The sequence below is a fragment of the Amborella trichopoda genome, chromosome 1 (assembly GCF_054954075.1).
Source record: "Amborella trichopoda isolate Santa Cruz 75 chromosome 1, AtrichopodaSantaCruz75HAP2 v2.0, whole genome shotgun sequence".
NCBI classification, from domain to species: domain Eukaryota; kingdom Viridiplantae; phylum Streptophyta; class Magnoliopsida; order Amborellales; family Amborellaceae; genus Amborella; species Amborella trichopoda.
In genome coordinates this window covers 53,255,557-53,275,785 of record NC_142336.1, presented here as the reverse complement: position 1 = coordinate 53,275,785, position 20,229 = coordinate 53,255,557, and the positions used below count along the sequence as shown (strand labels likewise).

At 36.9% G+C, this 20,229-nt stretch overlaps 1 protein-coding gene and 1 long non-coding RNA gene across 5 annotated transcripts; one reads left to right on the top strand and one right to left on the bottom strand.

Annotated features, from left to right (window-relative positions):
* The first annotated feature begins 337 nt into the window (after positions 1–337).
* On the top strand, positions 338–16,746 carry LOC148783925 (uncharacterized). Of its 4 annotated transcripts, none has more exons than XR_016060529.1 (4): positions 338–842; positions 1,407–1,525; positions 14,894–14,970; positions 16,281–16,746. XR_016060529.1 is itself a non-coding variant. In XM_088873518.1 (3 exons), the coding sequence occupies exons 1-3, from the start codon at positions 664–666 to the stop codon at positions 14,911–14,913; spliced, it is 318 nt and encodes a 105-aa protein (XP_088729644.1). In that variant the 5' UTR covers positions 338–663; the 3' UTR covers positions 14,914–15,270. The 4 variants fall into 4 exon arrangements, 2 of the variants coding, with proteins under 2 accessions (XP_088729644.1, XP_088729639.1); XR_016060531.1 differs by lacking the exon at positions 16,281–16,746 and adding an exon at positions 16,118–16,237; XM_088873518.1 differs by lacking the exon at positions 16,281–16,746 and having other exon boundaries at positions 14,894–15,270.
* Positions 16,121–18,796, bottom strand: LOC148783924 (uncharacterized). The gene is made up of 2 exons (XR_016060532.1): positions 18,691–18,796; positions 16,121–16,545 (listed from the first exon to the last, which is right to left on the bottom strand). It is a non-coding gene; the product is annotated as an uncharacterized LOC148783924 (long non-coding RNA).
* Between the last annotated feature and the right edge of the window lie 1,433 nt (positions 18,797–20,229).

Genomic DNA, 20,229 nt, shown 5'->3' with positions numbered 1-20,229 from the left:
ACTGGTACATTTTGGATGTTCAACCTAACATCCGAAAATGTGCCTTCGAAATCGTTCAACAACCGAAAATGAGAATGTGAACGTTAAATTTTCGGGATGTTGAATATCCGAAAAACCCTTCAATTCGGATGTTGAACACCCGTTAAAGTTGTCTTTTTTAAAAAATTACGTTATAAAAGATAAAAATGAATAGACATGTATTAACGGAAACTTTTTGCTATATCCATAATAACGCAAAATATAACGGATATGAATATAATTTTTTTTGAAATTTTCGATGCCCAAAGAACATCTCTCTTAAATTTTATAAGTGCACTTGACTTCTATAGAATAAGGAGGCAACCTTATACAAACCTCACCTTTTATACGTATCTGTACATGTCAAGATGATCGATTAGAGATTTTTCCAGCGCTAAAACAACTTTTTTGGATGAATTTTTTAAGGTGCATCTATAATGCTACACTACCCTTAAGTTGAAAACTTTTTCCTTCAAAAAATTCGTATATTTTCAAAGTAATCTTTTAAATAAGGGATGATATAATATGATATTTCTGATAAAATACACGAAAATATTTTCCCTTTCGGAATATTATTTTTAGAGAGCACGCTCCCTAGAGATCCTGTATTTTTTAACGCTCTCAGCGGCCGTAGTGAGGGAAAACATGGCAAGAGTCGCTGCCGCTACTTCGTTTGTCAGAAGCAGATGTATCCCGCGTTCTTCAACGTTCAGAAATGGCATAAACCCTTCTTGTTCTTCGGAACCCACTTTCAATCGTTTCACCTCTTCCACTCCATCATCTTCCACTCGCTTGTCCAGAGATAGAGACTCGTTTATATCCAGGTATCTCTTTTCAAATTCCTAAAAAAATGGACAAAGAAAGAAACAGAGACCTTATTTGTTTTGTTCTACATATTAGTTTGTTCTTTGGTTATGACCCATCTCTTCCTTTGATCCTTTTCAAATGAAATTGGTGAACAATCCTTTGATTTTCTTTTTGGAAATTTCTCTTATCTGTTCCTGTTTATGATTGTTCCAAATGAAATGGGTGAAGATCGTTTGGTTCTCTATTTTGAAACTTAAGAATCTCTTATTTGTTTATGTTTTGTGGGTTATTTTTGTTATTTGATTATGGCCTATTTCTTCATTTGTTTCATATGGAATGGATAAAAATATGGCTTTATGATACTCTAACTTTTATTTTTTTGATGTTAACATATAAACTGTTAATCACCCATCTCTATCTATTCATTTTATGCGTCTTTGGTTCGTTGCATGGATGAAAATTATTTTCTAATAACAATTTTGTGTATTTTATTATTTATTTATTTATCTGTAGGCTCCTTAAAAATGATATTTCTCTAATAGTATTCGTTTTCCATTATTTTTGTTGATTTACTCATTTAGGGGGCTCCCTGTATTGAGTTGTGTGGGTTCATTGGTTCCTTTGCATAGTGTAACCGCCTCGTCTCTACTTGTTTCTATGCTTTCTGTCAAGTCTCAAAGCTGGGGATGGCTTTCTGAAGGTACACTCCTTTCTTTTGCTTATCTATTCCCTTATGGTTTTATTTTAATTTCTACGGTTTATTTTTTCCCTTGCATACTGAGATGTTTATTTTAAAGGGTAGGAATGTGCTTATGTTTAATGCTGAATCTTGGTATTACTTGAGCATTTTGTTATTGTGGATGCACTGTATAGCTTGCAATCTTTCTATTTCTTTCATTTCTGTCGATATTGTTTTTTTATTCTTATTTTTTGTTTTAATTTTGAATTTTGGGTATGGAGAAGAGGGACCTTTCGATGTCTCATATCAAAGTATAGTCATACATGAATACCTTAGAACCAATTGTTTCTCATTCTAAGGGTATTAAATAAAAATATATATCAAAATTGTTTTTTTCCCCCCAATTTCAATTTTCCCAGCCAAAACTCATACATTTTGGCGGCAACTTCTCTAGTTGATTGCTGTGCTTTGATGGACCACGTAATGTGCTCTGTGGCTGCATTCAATTGCTATGGACTAGTTCTAATTGTTATTTTTTTGTTTTTTTTCTGTCATTGTGTTTTGTTCTTGGACTTTTGGTTATTGGTTGTACTTGCTAAATACATGGTATTTAGCTGGATGCTACTGTTTCTGCTTTCTAGTTTCTTTTAATAGTATTATACTATGCTTGTTTTCTTCCTTAACCGCTAAATATATTCTTTTGTTCTTTATGATATTTGATGACTTGATTAGATTATTTTGTTTTGGATTCTGGTTATATTGGAGAAGAGAGACAAAAAATGTCTCAGTTACTCTACCAGTGACTCAAACATCATATGTAATCGTGACAAAGTCTACTATTACATACACATTCATGTTGTTTTTTGTCTCCTTTTAAAGTTTGCGATTTTGGATTTTTTTTTTTTATATGTACTGCTCGCATAAGGCATCGAGGCACACAGCACGTGTGACCAGCCTAGCACCGTACACTGCATCCTGCATTTGATAACCTTGACCTAATGATAAGGAAAGTATGGCTTCCATTGAAGAAAGTTTCCCTTGCTCCATCTCCCTCATGGGCCAATTTCTATTTTATTCATTATTGTTTTAAGCTTACTCAATCTTATCTTGTTGTCTTTCCTCTTGGCTTATAGCCTAGATTGCTTCTCTCTGGATGATCACTTAGACAAGGAGATAATTGCTGTATCGCTTCAACTAATTGTCAATTACTTGTCACACTTATGGGATTTAGTTCGTGATCTTACTCCTTGGAATTGGTTGATTGGATTGTCATCTCCCTCACCCTTTACTATCTTCAGTATTTGTGCTTGTGGCCAATATATTCATAATATCAGGAACCATAATCTGGCGATAACCCACTTTGGTGTCTTTTAGTGCATGATTATTACGCCTAAGCAGGAAATGGGCTTGGGCTTGAGTGGTTAGCAGTTAACGTCAAGAAATGCTACATCTCAAGTTTGATTCCTATCACTGAATTATCCAAACAAGAACAAAAAAAAAAAAAGATTAGTTATGCCTAAGTGATTTGCCATTTTTCATGGGGTTATATACATGGTTTTTTAGTCGTAGCTGAATTATCTCATGTTTGCCATTTAATAGTCGTGGTTTCTGTTTGTTTCTGGGCTCCTCTTACATCTTGGAAGCAAGAAGCTCTAGATTAGAAATTGAGTATTTGGTAATGTCATCTACTTTGAGCCATATTTGGATTTTAGCTCTTCTTTGTAATGTTGAGTGTTCTTAATTCTGATCTTCTTTCTACACAGTTTTTTGGTGGTAATACTGGGGGTACTTGGATTGCTTCAATTCTGTTATTTTTTGAATGGAAGAAGCAACTGAGGTTGATTAGTGTTCCATTGACCTCAAATTTAAATGGGGTTGAGGTAGGCTCACAAAGAGAATTTGGAAAAGATACGAAAGAAGGCAAATCTTTTTATATACGTGTTTTTTTTTTGCCCCCACAGATCTTTTTATATACGTGTTTTTTTTTTTTTTTGCTTTCCAGTATGCCTGGAGATAGATCCCGATCATCCAACATGCTGAAGTTTACAAGGGGAGTCACGTTACTTCTTGATTACCTCTCCCTATGAACAATTTTTTTTTTGGGTGAATCCTATGAACAAATTTGGGTTATCATTAGTATGGACTATTTAGGGTCACTTGCGATTTCCTTTGGTTAATGAGCTATCCAACCTCTTTCAAAGCGAACCTTCCTCTTTGTCATCTTATATGCCATTTACCAAGCCATTAGCATCTCAACGTTTTCATCATGCTTTGTGAAATTCCTAGAAAAATCCTCATCTATTATCACTCTCATGTTGCTCTCGGATCTTTTTCTTGGAAACAGCTTTCTAATAACTTGCTTCTTCCACCCTCTTGTTCACTGACACTATGTAGCTATCATATCCAGCGAATTGGTGCTGCTGCTACAAATGCCACTGGAGATTGAGCAGCCTTGTAGTTCACTAATGGCGCATTTCTAGTACTCTTTTTTGTTCTCAATCTACCTTGAATTTGCCAGCTGCATAAAGTGTTTGTCAAAGTACGAAGATTGATTTAGTTTTTTTGCACCGATGGCCTCTCCTTTTGTGCTCCCTGACTTGGGCCTCTGCCTATGTTAGTTAAAATTAAAAGAATTGGAAGTGCGGCATGGAGCATGTGGTGGTACACCTTGCTTTCTTCAAAGTGTGTACCATCAACATACTTGTACAAGTCCATTAGAAAAGCTGACTTGAACTTTGGTGCTGAGGTCAACTGACTTGAACTTTAGTCAACTATGATCCTTAAAAAAGAACAGCAAACATTTGTTATATCATTCATTGTGTGTAACATTCTTGCACTTTTATCTATAAGCTCCTCCTCCTCCTCGCCATCATTATCATCATCATCCAAGCCTCATCCCAACTACTTCTTAGTCAACTTCAAGCCTCATCCCAACCATTTAGGGTCTGCCACATGGATCCTGTTTTGGCATTCCGCTCTATCAAGGGCTATACCCTCAGTCAGAGGTAAGTCACTTTATCTTTTCACACTACTTTGATCCATGTCCTTTAGGGCCTTTGCCATGCCATTTTATAGCCTTTCACTTGAACCAAATCACTTCACCCACCGGTGTTGTTATAGGTTGATGCTACATATGACCAAACCACCTAAATCTACTTTCGCTCAATTCATTGCCTATTGGAGGCGGCTTTCCCAAATTTTCTTTGTATGTGTTTACTGCACCTGGGTGCCCTTCGGGCGCGTCGCTTCTAGTGAACGCCCTAGCTAACACTTGCTCATTTCTCATTACGCTTGGGTGCCCATACACTGTGTCGCTTACAAGGAATGCCCTAGCACGAACATATAAGGTTGGATCAGGATTCGTGATAGGGATGTGGCAAAATTTTCCTGTTGGCTGTAAACCTAACACAACCCTTTCTCATCCGGGCTTGGGATAGGCAATGGCAGAGCTACTCTAAGGGTGGCAATGGGCTGCTCGGCTTAGCGCTGCAAATTAGGGCCTGTGCCGGGCCACCGTGGCCTGAGGGCCCTGTTGGGCTTGGGCTTGGGCCAATACAGGGCCAGCCTGACTTGGCCCTTATTTCCTTTTTTTTAAACATTTTATTAACCCAGCCTTGGTAGGGCCAAGGCCAGGGCCTCCTTGGCTTGGGCCGAAGCCCGGGCTAGGGCCCAAGCTAGGCATGTTGCCAGCCCTAAGTTACTCGAATCGATAAGCTAATGCATGACTTATAAAGGTTACATACTAAACTCGAAAGGGAGGGTAAGTGCTCCACAAGGCAGATGTGATTTGCCATGTGGGTAGTTTAATAACGGTTAACATGAAATTTCAATAGGTTAGACCATCTCTAGGAACTTTTATACTGGGTTTTCACCGAGATTCTTGCGATAGATACCGGCCTAAGCTTAAAGTTTTTCTACCTATGAATTCTCTCTCTCTCTCTCTCTCTCTCTCTCTCTCTCTCTCCCCCTCGCTCTCCAAAATAAGAACGATCGATTTTTTACTGTTAACAAAATAATGTTAGTGATCATTTAGAAGGAAGGATAAGTACACTGACAATAAAAAATACATTACATTACTTCTTCGAAATTGCAAAGAGACATCCCAGCGATTATTTCTTATTTTGTTTTTATGGGAGATTGCAAATGACATAGCAAGACAAAGTTCACAGAAACATGAAGCACACTGCATTAATGCAAAGTCCCAAAACCCACAAGCTTAGCCCCTCCCATCTACTAACATCCCCTGTACTCAGAACTTCAGTAATTAATTGTTATTGAATTGGCTTCCCTAGAAATGGGATGTGTTACACATTTACATGCTATAGGGTCCAAGCCTTATCTAAAACCCCCACCCACTTTTTATTTTCTATTGTTTTACTATCTCATCAACCTGATAAAAATTCTTCCTTAACATGTAGTTACTTTTGAAACGTTTCATAGGAAGCTGGAGCTTCAGGCCATGAAGAGCTATTCATGCCTAAAGTTTTGACAATGTTCATTCAACAATCTATATAATCTTTCTTTCTTTGCCCTAGACGAAACCTTCAAATCCATATGATAGTAATTCCCCTCTGAATATGCTGTCAGAAATTGTTCATGTAAAAATTGCATTTGGTGGTGGATCACTGTCAGCTCTAATATTGCTACTAGAGAATATAAAGGAATGCCATCACTACACCTATAGAACATAATTCATGTAACTTCTATTTTCAACCACATGCGTCACTCCTTTCCAAAAACTTGACTCTCATAGGCTTCACACCTTTTTAAGATTTAGAGAAGCTTTTCTTTCTTCTCTCATTCTAACTCCCCTAAACTTTATTTCCTACTATGTTCTCTTTTCACTAATTTCTTCCATTACTGGCCACTCTCCAAGACCATCTATAGAGCACAGCTCCATTTACTTCTCATTTCCTTGCACGCATACTGCTGAGTCTCTTGGATGTTTGTTTCTATGATTAGTAGATTCTTTTAGTATTTTCAGCTGCATTATGATTATCTAGTAATGAGTGATTGATTAGTGGATTATTGTATGCAAACTTCGATGAATTAATATGTCTAAACTACCACGTCTTAATAAAGAGAAGCCTAGTGATTGATTGGACTTGCTTGGAGAGTTATAGGGTTAATCACCTTTTTCTAATTATTCAGTTACTTGTAAGAAAAAAAGACCTTTTCCTTATTGAACTCTTAGCCATTACTTATGGGAAGCTAACATGTAATTCAATTTTAAATGTCCACAAATTCTTTAAATAGTCATTAGTTTTTCCCATTGTGATTAATCATTGTTTAAAAATTCAATTGTAAACTCTGTACTTTACCTGATTCCACTTGGCTTAATTATTGAGTTTTAGAACTTCTCAAGTTGCCAATACAAGAAATGGAAATACTCATCCGAGTTTTCAAGGACTTAAGTGATTACTGTGCTGAACTTTGGGTGAAACCCACGTCTTGTTCGAGCCTGTCAATACTCGTTTAGTATAATTATTAACACTGTGCACTCAAAGTGTGAAGCTGCTGGAAATGAAAGCTTCTTTTAATTTTCCTGCAATTTTTGTGGTTTTAAAAGGGTATTCCATCCTATTTTTGCCTCTTCTTTCATATCCTACCATTTGATGCCCAAAACAACCTTAGAACCGTAGGAATGAAGGGATTTTTTTTTTTTTGGGGTGGAGGGTTTGATGCTGCTAGGGTTTCTAAGTTGTTTTATTTTATTTATTGTGTCTGAAATTACATTTGGGATTATTTGGATTTTTTGTTTTCTTGTAAGGTATGTTATGCCTCTTTTTGTGTTTTTGTTTTTTTGGGTAAATATTTCTGTTTTTGTGGTTGAGAATAAAAGATGGTGTTGGAAATTTAACTTTTAAAAGATGAAGTCTTGGAATTCAATGTGATTGGAGTCTTTTATTGAGTAAGTTAGATTTTATAGTTTTTCTTATGTAAGTATGTTAATGTTGGACAAAAGAAGAGGAACACTAGATTTGGGTCTTGTCACATATCATTCTGTCAGGGTGGATTCCCTTGCAAACCCAGAGAGAAGGTATATTGTCCTCACTTTGTTTTTATTTTTAGTATTTATGGTTTTTTTTTTTTTTCCCCTGGCCCTCCTCCCTGCATCTATTGGTATCTTTGCTTCAAAAGGTCCAACCATCCCAATGCATGCAAAACCGCTCTTACGATTTGGGGAGATACTGTCACAATAGTGGAGGCATATTTGAGTCCAGATCAGTAAAATTCGAGGAGAGATTGGTGAAATAAATCAATGGTCGCAACTATTAGAGTATATCTATCACCAAGAGGTGGGTGCTTGCAGTCTTCTAAATCCAGCACCAGATCTTAATTGAGCTCCATGACCGTCTTAGGGGACTGATCTTGTGCATAATGAGCAAATTTCAAGGCAAGAACCACAAGTTGTGGAGCATCCACGCGATCTCAGTATCAAGGTTGATCTCCTTAAGTTTTATGGTAAGTTACATATTAGGGTTTTTATTGATTGATCAAGTTCAACGGAAAATTACTTGATTGGAGTGAATTGTTGGAGGAGCGTGAAGTTAAACTTGTTGCAACCAAGCTCTGTTTGTATATTATGTCCTGGTGTGAACAAATTTTTGATTGGCAAAATATGAAAAAGAAGTTGAAAGCAACTTTTCTTCCTATGGATCGTGAGGAAATTTTCTTTGAAGGCCTCCAAAATCTTCGAAATAATGAGAGGAATGTGAAGGATTATACATGGGAATTTTATAAACTTGTGGCTTGAAACAACCTCTAATAGACAAAAGGTTTCCATGTATCTTAAATGGGCTCCAACCAGCCATTGGAGATGGAGGTTTTCCTACAACAATCATTGACATTAAGTGAGGCTTTTCAAATTGCTCTACTAGTAAAGACCAAATTATAATGGAGCACTAATAAGATGTTTCTTACCCAAAATGAGGTTTCCGACCACCCAAAATTTAATGAAGAAAATAAGGCATGAGATTAAGTGGGTTCCTCCAAGATTAATTGTTATCAGTGTGATGAAACATAAAGCTGTGCTTCGTGAATACCCAAAGAGGAGGACAGAAATACTTGTGGCCAAAGTAACTCGTGAAATTCATGAAGAAGATGAACATCCAAAGGTTTACCATACATGGTGACGAAGGAGATAGTCTTTGATTCAACTTTTGAGTCTATAAGATTAAGATTGAGCTTCTCCTAACCTCAGGAGAATGATGCAGCCAGGTTTCTAATTAATTTATTGTATTATACTTTTATAAGTAGTTTGAAATTAGGTTTGGGGTTGTTTGGATTTTTGGTTTTCTTCTAGGGTATGTATGTTTTTTTCCTTTTTTATTTTTATTTTTTGTGGTAGATATATGAAGGTTAGAATTGGAGTTTAACTTTTAAAAGATGAAGGGTTAAGATTAAATACTACTTAGGATTTCTTACGAGGCAAGTTAGGCTTTATGATTTTTCTTCTATAAATATGTACATTTTGGACAATGAGAAGAAGAATAAGATTTGAATTTTTAATTCATTCAAAAGATCTTTATTTTGGGTTTCCTCTGCAAACCTAGAGAGAGGTATTTTCTCCCAACTTTATGTTTGTTTTCAATTTCCTGGTTTATTTTAATTTTCCTTATCCCTCATCCCTGCATTAGTCGGGGGTGCTTGTTCGTATTTTGGTTGTCAGGTCGAGTTCCTTCCGTAAATGTTGAAGCTAACAAAGTTCTTCTAAAGGATGACACAATTTAATAAAATATTTTTTCTTATGGAATAGCATGGCAATGCTCTGAATGCAGATTTTTGCTGCTGCTTTTTGGACTTTTAAAATCATTTAAAATTGATAAAACATATTGCAAATGGGCTACAAATGAAAAAGGAAAAGCAAAGTGGGCCTTGAGACGTGGTGCCCGTGCGAAATTGGCCTCAGATGTCTCATATTTCAGAGACATGACCCGTGTCACACATGGCACAACATGTATCCCGCACGACATGCGCCGGGCCTGATCGCAAACATGTCATCCATAAGGGCATAGTATAAAGCTCCTGGCAAGTCCTACTCTGCCCCCTTCCAGGGGCAGGGAAATCGCCATTTGCCTTCGATTATTGGGCAGGTATCCAAGCTGTGGGTTGAGAATCTAGGCCTCGGCTTTCTTCATAGAAATGGCATTGCCTCCTCTGATGGTCCTGGCAGCTCACCTTGAGAAGTTGCGGCTGCTGAAGATGATTCCAACCTCTCTTGATGCCTCTTTATTAGTGAAGGGGGAAAGGAAAAGGACAAGTATGGAACTACCATGCAGAATATTTAAGGGTACGCTCAGGCTTACCCTTCTCAAATTTCTCCTTGCGAGAAGAACTCTTGCACTTCAAAGCCATAGGCCTCAACACACACGCTAAGAGAATAGCAACTCATAAGAAAAGACAGGACAACGATCAATAGGGTCGTAGAGACGCAATTCTGAAGGAACTAGAATTTCGTGCTGGACATTCTGAGGGAAATAGAGCAATGCACTCGTATGCCGAAACCTGTAATACAAGGCCAAAGATCCATAAGGTTTTTGAAGACAAGAAAGTGAGAGAAATGAAAGGAAAAAAAATGAACATATTGCGCCCCCCCCCCCCATCACTTCGTGGTAGTATCAACCCCCCCTCAAAAAAATTTGCCCTTCGGTGGTTCGTCATCAAAGGTATCACCACGATATACAATGAGGTGCTTGTCATTAAAAACATCGACAGTGTGAATATAGTTGAGAAGCTTCTATTTGTAGGCATTGTCATTAATTTTTTGCACCACTTGACACGGTCTAATGTTACCCTGGCTCAACTTATGATATTCATAACAACTTGGTCTAAAACTATGAACAAGCATAGGAGGGAAGAGTCTTTAGTTACTCCTAGTAATACATCCTCAGAGATATCCATTCAAAATAAGTTTGTAGGAAATCTCACCTCTATGACTTGTAAGATTGAGCATTGGATATTCCAAAGGAGATTGCCAATCTTGCAATGAACTGATGAGAATGCAATGCCAGTGCAAGGATTACAACCAAACTCATGTTTTAGAGCTTTAGCATGGGTATGCTTAGCAGCTCCCGACTCTCAAATCGTCCACTACACCACTTTGATATAGCAATACTAGCAAGGGCAAAATGAGAAGACCAAAACCCAGAGTTTTTCATCTCTGAGAAGTTAGAACCATTGTAACTCAACCATAATGTTATACAATTTAAAATAACTAGCGATTAATGTTTTCCTGGTTATGGTGCCTCTCATGAACATCTCATCCATCACGTTTTATGCACAATGAAAACTAACACTGCGGCGATACAAATGCACAACACTATCAATCATCACCATATCTAAGGAAAACTTTTCTCTTAGTATACAAGAAAACTTTCAACTCTAAGGGTCATTGTTACTGGATTTGGTGAGGTCGAGATGCAAAAATTAGGCTTCGTAAATTTAGGTTTTGGGGGAAGATGACAAAGAAGAGATTTGGTTATTCCATCAAAGCAGACTAATGACTCAGCCTGAATTCTATCGAAGAGAATGATTTCAGCAGCCCTTTGGTGAGCACCTCTTATGTTAAAGTCACTAACTAAGAGTTCAGGGGAAAATACATTGGATTATTTGGTGTGAACATCATGTGACACCCTAAATTCAGGTAAAACTCGAAGAAGAACAACTTCATCATCATTACCTTCGTCAACACCATTCTCCTGGCTACTTTTCCTGGGGACTAAGAAACTAGTTACCTCCAATATTTTGGAAACAGCTCCTTGACATCCACCCTGTTCTTCATTAAGAATAGGAGTATCCACAAAATCCTCTCCAGTGGTACAATCTTCTTCTCGATCCTCTTTATGGATTGGATCACCGACTTCTTTCACAAGACCCAAATCTTCATCCAGGTACTTGTCAAATACTGGTGGTGAGTCCCAATGCACAACATGCCAATCTTAAGAACCATTGGGTGAGAACAAAGTTTCTCCATAGTTGGCCTCAGATAGAGTTTCGCAACTCAAATCATCATCAATTTCGTGCAATTTGACCCATCTGACACCAACTTGGTCACCGACGCATCTGCCTCGATCTCATCCTCGTGACACGGGGCTCCATCTACGCTAAATGCAGAGTTAGGGTTTCAACCAATCTCCTCAAATCTGCCATTCCTTTTCGCATACTAGCATCACGGTCTTTTACGATTTCTACTTTTCCTCCTCTTGCTCTGCGTAGAGACATAGTTGTTGATCTAGGGTACAAAAATTGACACTAAAGTACAGTACGTATAGAAAAGCAATGCTACAGTACCATCCGCACCACAATACCATCTACAGTACCTTCTATATAGATCGTTGGGCTTTGATACCAACATGGCGCAGACCTAATAGCATGGAGCTAGCGTTTAGTAAAGAAGAAGACAGGAAAGATTCAAAATTAGAGAGAGATGCAAAACCTAAAGGAGCACTGGTTGCTCTAGGATTTCAAATAAAGTCCATAACAAGATGTTTGTTGATGATTGAGTACATCCTTTATATAAGAAAACCCTAAACAAGAATTAATCCTGCCCATCCAACCAATCTAATCATGGGCATTTATTATAAGAGATTCTAAGTGAATAAAAAGACATAAAAGACTTTGGAAATTACTACTTATGCTCCTAAGTAAATAAAATGACTCATGGCACAAGAAATAAATAAAAGACATAAAGGATAGATTCAATATATAGTTGTTGAAAACGTCTGTGATTCAGAATCATTTTTGGAATCAGAATCGCGTGTATCAAAAGTTTCAGAATCTAGGAATCGTTGTCCGTACGATTCGGATATGAGAATAATGACTCACTATTTTGGAATCGCGATTAAAAACATTAGGAATCGTGTTTCCTATTTGCAAGAATCGATGTCCCTTCATGTTAGAATTGCGTTTCATACCTATATGGAATCACCCATGACCCCACTTGTTTCGGTGGTTGTTGGAATCGTGATTCCTAAAACTATGGAATCGTGATTTCTAAAAATAAGGAATCGTGATTCCTAAAATTTAGAATCGTTGTCCCAAAAAACTTGGAATCAACATTCTCACCATTCCGGAATCGTGATTCTCCCTTTACTAGAATTGCGAACCAATTCCTTCCGGTATATGAGAGAAGTATTAAGAAAATATATAAATTTACCCATTACTACAAGATTGAATTTTGGTATGTAAATACTCAGTCCAAGACTCCAAGCACTAATGTCAATCTTTATGATATCTTTGTGGACAATCCCATACAATGGATTCAGTCTACCGATAACCCTATTATGCCTACAAGGTTTGGAGCTAGTCTACGGCATACAAGGAGTGAGAATAAGGGCAAGCTCCCTTTATCTCCTTTCCTTGAATTATAAAATAAGTACATGACATAGTAATTATTTTTTGTTAAATGTAGTTTTGAGTCTTTTGACTTTTGAATTGAGTTATTCAATTTTTAGTCAATGTCTCTGATATTTAGTGATTAATTTAACCTAAAACACCACACAGGGCACTTCGCTCATATCCTTATTATCTTTTTATTTTACTTAAAAAAAAAGCATTTTTATCTTCTTATTCAACTTGAAGAAATGACGGTGTCGATCATATATTAAACATTATTACATTAGTAGTTTAGTACCCACACCATTTACCAAACATTATTAAATTTGAAGTAACATATTCTTTTAGTATTATTTATTCTTGGTAAGAGTTATTAAAAAGTAACATGGAATGCAGGATGGAAATTAGTAAATAAGAAAATAAAAAGTTTAATATATTACTTATATTTTAAATTTTGATTTTATTGCTGTGTTTAACAACTTCAAATTCTCTCACACTCTCATACATGGCGCGCTCACTCATGATTGAGCACCATCGAAGGGTTTCTGCTCTCCCTATGCTCAAATATTACTCATATTTTAAATTTTGATTTTATTGCCGTGTGCAACAACTTCAAATTCCCTCACGCTCTTATACATGTTGCGCTCACTCATGATTGAGCACACATCGAAGGGTTTCTGCTCTTCCTATGCTCACATTGCTTCCTGACAACATAGATTCGCAATTCGTTAATACCTCGAATCAACGTTTAGCATAAGTAGAATCGCATTGTTGTATAGAAGGAATCACGATGTCTGCGATATAGAAACTTGATTCCAAACAACATGGATTCGCAATTCCAAAAAAATTGAAATCAACGTTTCTCACATGCAGAATCGCATTCTTGTGTAGTTAAGAATCATAAAGTCCCCGATATGGAATCGCATTCCACAAAAAATAGGTGGAATCGCATTCCACAAAAAATAGAAACGTAATTCCTTTCTTTTAGAATCGACTTTCTCCCGGGAAAACGCCCAATCGAGATTCCGAAATGGAATCGCTACCCTCATAGGCGATTCGGGTAACTATAATTCAATGAGTATTTTTCTCTTCTGCAGTTCTTGTTTGTCTCTCTTATCTAGACACTCGAGAGCAGTAATTTTGGGCTGCACCACATCTCTGACAATTAATCACTCCACATATTATTCACAAACATTCCCTTGGTAACTGTTGTGGATGGGGGTGTGTGTATACGTTTGTGTGGATAGATCGATGGATAGATAAGGCTGATAGACAGACATGTACAATTTTGGCTGGGTTTGGGACACCCCTACTTTTGTACTATAATGCAATATGGATTAGGTTTATATAGCATTCATCAGCATGGTGTATGCAAGTGTTTGCCAACATGAAAGACGTAATACAACGGAGAAGCTCATCAAAATGCCGCCCCACTGCCTTGTAATACAATAGAGATGGAAAGAGCCATTGCCTTCATTCCACCTCTATTGTACTTTCTGCAATAGAATATGCACCGCTTTGGATTCTTAATGCATGGTGCTGACCAAGAGAGCCTTAATATTTTTCATCACTTTTTTTTTTTTGGGGGGGTAAGTAAAATGTGCAAGTAAACGGGATGGATATCATCACTTTTATGGTTGCTATGATGAACAATGACATTTATTTCAGTGTTAAAACTAAGAACTAACACAATGAAAAGTTGAATGTTTTTGTGCAGTGCATTTATTCTGTCACCAGGATCTGTACTTGGTACCCATGCACATAAATTGAGTCAGTGCTCCTTAGTGTCAATATGTGGTGCAAGCTTCATGTACTATGTATATTAAGAGAACCATTTAAATCTATGTAACTTGTATTTTATGGTGGTACAATTATTGATAGGAATCCATGTTTCACTAGGGCTGATGAAGACGGGTGATGTGTGTGTGTGTGTGCGAGAGAGAGAGAGAGACAGAGTACATCAAATTGTCTAAGCAATTATCAGTTCTGTTGGTATCAGGAGACTGTACATTGTATTTTTTTTCAATAAGAGACCTTGATTTGGTGATGTAGGGTTTGCCACGCCAGTGTAACATGGCCAGTGGAGCTTGATGAGATAGCAGTAGATATGGTGTTTACTCTTTCTCCAGGTAACTGCAGTAATTATCTCCTTTTTTCTTGATTTATTTATTTTAGCATATTGATATGCACTTTGTGAGGCTTCGGATTGAACGAGAATGACATTTTTTTTTATGGATGAGCACATATTGTAGGCGAATTTGATTTCATATGGAATCTCTTCATCGTGTGAGTCTTTTGGTAAATTAATGAACACCCACTAGAGAGGAATTTCCTCTGATTTAATTGATTTAAGTGTTTGGTAGGAGAGGACTAGAAATGAAAAATCCATCAGAGAGGGTTTCATGAATAAAATGGCCGTGGTTTAATTACTTCGTGAGTTTTCATGGGAATTCTTTTTCTTTATTTTGTGAGTAAACTTGTGTTTTTTATCTATTCGAATCAAGCTTGAAGGAATATCATTCTCTCTGTCTATTGTTTCCTAAAGCAGTTTATTGTTTTGCTTTTCCTTCACCATTTTATAACTGGGACTATGATTTGTCAAAATATGGCAGCTTGCTTAGTTTCATATTATTTACTATAAGAATAGATTTCAACTGCAATATTGGTTGAAGGTTCTGGTTTGGTAACTCAAAATTTTGAGCCGTATCTTAGGCATTCAGCAGCTCTGTGTTTTCAAAACTTCGACTCAGTAAATAGAAAATGGATCAATTTGGATTTTTACCCCAAATAAAGAGTTTTGGTTAAAATATTTCCAAATGCTTGTGTGCTATGCTATGCTTTGTGTTTCCTGCACTTCCCTAACACCCCCAATAAGGTGATGTCATCACCGGACGATCAGGGTGTCTCACTCCTTTCATATCGCCATCGAACCTTGGGTCGGACTTTGAGTGGAGGTATAAAACCCTCTTGCTAAAATCTGACGGTTGGTGGTGTTAATCGTCGGAAACACAAATGATAGCATAGAATACATTTCCTTAACAACTTTACTGCTTTACAAACGTAAGCATTTAGTTAGGGTAGGTTTTGGATTCATTTGGGTCCAGAAAGAGTTTTGATCCTGTCTCTCTCTCTCTGTCTCTCTAATTTTGAAACGAGCATTTCTCTACACATACCACCTACCACTGTCGTTATCAGAAAATAATTTCAGGGTCAAAGCCCTGGATTTCTACTCATAAGCAGCCATGCTAATGTGATAAAAATGACGTCTTATGCTAGGTGTATTACAACTGTTGAGCACCATTTCATTAGAAAACTGAAATCCATTGCCACATTAAGCCGACACAATTTAAACTACTGGATAAAGATCAACTTGTTTTCATGATGCGGTCCACCTTTCCTCTTTTTATATTGCCGTTCTTAGTAGACATTTTTTATATAGTGTGGGGTACTTGGACCGGCACTTCGCGGTGCTTACAATGAATGGTGGGGATGAATGGCCATTCTCCAATAGGATAATCGTGAGTTTTGAAGATTTACAGCGGTTGATCTCTGCCGTCCATTGATCAGCATGGAAACTATGATTAGTAGCTAGTATTGGATCATATTTGGTTTTGACAAGATATCCAAATACTTCTATATTTTTCTCTACTTTGTTGACGTCTTCTATCCTGAGAAGACATTGCGATACTGGATGTACTTCATTCCTGAAAGGAAAAGTAGTTGGTGAGGTGGCTTACTCGTATGTTCCTCTGGTTTTCGAAGGTTATAGGACCCAAAAGACATCCCAAATCATTGTAAATTCATTTCTTTCTAAGTTGCATGAATTTGGAACTCCAAACGTGTAGATCTAATTATATTTAAAGAATTAAAATGAATGATTAAAAAGGAAAAAGCATGACAAAGGCTACATTTACTGCTCGAAGTTCACTTTTTTTTATTATTGGATTCATGATCATGGTGGTTAAAGCAAAATTTGGATTCAAAATTTATCTCCATGATGAATTTTGGGATGGTGGATTCAGCATAACAAGTGCATCTTCTGACACAACTGAAACCTACTCATTGTGAAAACCTTATTTTTTGGAGTTTTGGGGATAAACCTGTTATTTTATTTTGTTGGTTGACAATAATAAGGGAGAGTCGTCATGACAAACCATCAGGAAACCATCATTTTTCCCAATTGAGTGTAAATGGGTTATTTAACCTTATTTATGTGAAATTTATCATAATATCCATAAGAGATGCACTATTTAGAAGAGATGCACTATTTAGCCTTGGGTGAGGTTTGTATAAGGTGTCAACCTTAAACAATCATGGTAAAGTGTATCTTACAATCTCATTGAAAGATATATTTCCGTTGCCAAAACTCTTATTATGGCCTAAAAGTCTATTTTTCACAGCTATAATGAAATTGAAAGTTCCAAAAATGGTACAAATTTAGAAGATATATGAGCACTCAAAAATCTTGAAAATGGACGGTCTAGATTGAAAATGGACGGTCTAGATAATATGTTATAAGATAGACAAATTGAAGGACATGATTTTATTTTATTTTCATAACATATATATCGAGGTCGAAATGATCGATTCGGGAGTTCTCTAATGATAAAACAACCTTTTTCAATGGGCTTTTGAGGTGTACTTTACTTCTATTGTATAAGGTTGACATCTTATAAAAGCTTTTTTTTTTTTTTTGGCTAATTTAGTGAGGAAGGTTGGGCCCTACCTTTTTTTTCAATAGATTGGGGAGTTAAATTTTGAAAGGGTTAATTAGGGGTGTTAGCAGCAAGAATGAATACCACGATGTGGTAATTGAGTGTGGGGATGCCACCACCACGACCTTAGCCCCTTTCATACCTTATAAAAAAGATTTTCCTATAGCATAAAAACCATGGGGGCTCAAAAATTGGTCCAAATAATATCGGACCAGCTTTAATAAAATATAAATAAAAGTAGCTAAATAAATATGAAATATTTCATAGAAATGACCCCATAATATGATCAATATTCTCATAATTATTGGTCCCAATGGGGGCTCAAAATTGGTCCAACCAATTATCGGACCAGCTTTAGTAAAATATAAATAAAAGTAGCTAAAATAATATGGAATATATCATAGAAATGACCCTATAATATGTTCCATATTCTCATGATTAATGCTCATCTCATCCCACTGTCTGGCCCTACTTTCTTTTGACCATCCAACCAAATTGATTGGTATCAAGCATAGGGGTCATGGTTTACATTACAATCATATGGATCGTATTATTTTTCCTTATCAAAAGTTCAAACATATTTTGTCCAATTCCAAAATCCAATTGAATTATGTGTCAGAATTTATTAGAAGGGATATTCAACTTTGATTTTCTGCTAAATAATTAATGGGACTGCATACTATGAAATGAATTTAACGGGACTGCATACTATGAAATGAATTTGAAGATGTAGAATTCTATAGCTTGAGTATGTCATAAAATTAAAAAAAGAAGAAAGAACTTTGAGCCTGGTCAATATGGCACATCCCTAAAAAATCAACTTTTCATCCAATGTTCCAAAGATAACTAATCTTATTGTATTTTTTCCATAATAAGTACTATAATAAACCTTAGAGCACGTATATTATGTTCCCTTGGGATCATAATTTATTTCTACTCCGTCAGTTAGAAGACCTATTTTGGAGGTTTTTTTTTAAGTGCATAGAGGGTACAACTTGGAATTTATTTTCATTAAGGTTTAGGGTTGAAAAGGTTAGATTCCTCGGGTCCTAAAATTAATTATTACTGGGGTTTTTTCCCGAGGGATTAAATTGATAGTATAATCCTGATGGAGTATAATTTCTTTTGGCTTACCTCACTTGTGCATGGTGTGTTTCCCCTCTAGTCGTTATTGGTGGTTTCTAACCAGGGCAGTTTTTATGTTTTCTTGTAGTGGCAAAGGCATCTGTTGCTCTGTCCTGATACAACAAGAAGCTTGAATCAGCACAGATCGGAGGCATGGTGACCTTAAAGGTGAAACTAGTGTTTCAAAACTTAGATCAGTGTAATGGGTTGTCCACCCGCATCCATCTTGGATTGCTGGATCGGCAACGCAGGTTGTTCAAGTCAGCAATCCAGAAAAAATGTCAAAAATTAAAATTAAAATAACGGTTTGTGGGGGTGAGGATTTAAAAGTAACTTAAGAAACATTAGATAGGCTTAAATAAATAGAAGAGAATGAAATGGGGTTTTAGGGAGACCGATACCTTTTTTCGAACTGTTTCAGTCCCAGTCGATACCAAGTCTACATCCGTGATCCAGATTGGGTATAGCCAGGTTTTGAAACACGGGGTAAAATACCTTCATTGGTTATAATTACCCGCTCCTATTCAACATGGGCTACTCCCAGAATGATTGTGTTCCTCTCTTTCTCTCTCTCATGTTTAGTTCTTTATCTGGTTCTTCAACTCTCTTGAAGAAACCCTTGTTTGAATTCAAATGTGGTGTGGACACATGCGCGTGTTATGTGTGTGTGCGCACACGAGAGAGAGATGAGTGTTCCTCTCTCCGACGAAGGCATGTTTGAGTTCCTCTCTCTCGAACAAACCCATGTTTGAATTCGAATGTAGTACAGACACGTGCATGTGTTATGTGTGCGTAGGCACATGTATGTGTGTGTATGTAGGTGCAGAGAGAGAGAGAGAGAGAGAATATGAGTACCCAATATCCTGTGTGCCCAGCTCCTAGTGACTTATAACCAACTCTGGTCCCAAATTTCTAATACCACATGCAAAGCCAAGTCAGGGAGTGAATGTGGGTCAGGTGCATGCTCATGTTTGTATGCTAGGCATGTGCCAATGTGAGAGAGATGTACTTTGCTACCACAAAAAATCAGGTTCGTTAAGACAAGAACCTATTTTCTACATATATCTCAAGAAATCCTCAAAGAAGAGACATCCCTTTGCCACAAACCCCAAGGATTTAACAATTTTGAGTGGCCCTAGAATATATTCCTTCTCATATTTCCCTCTCCTACCCTACACAAGGGTTGTCCAAGGACTGAGACATTACACTGGTGCCTATATCTATGCTATTTTGGAAACCTCATTAAATAGGCCTTTAGAGGTCTTGTATTTTATATTTTATCTATATCTTTTGATTTAATCGAAAGAAAGGAGCTTTGGCAAGTGGGGTCATACTAGTGGTTGAAAAATCGGTGAGCCGACTTGGAATCGGGCAAGTCTGGTTAGACTAAGTGGACCCCAACTATAGGTGGTCTCTGAATAGAGAAACTCTAGGGTTTTCTAGAGACAGGTTCATTGTTATGATTTGATTCTAGGGTTTTCTAGAGACAGGTTCATTGTTGTGATTTGATTCACTTGAAGAAGGTAGGTTGTTGTGGATTCCTCACCC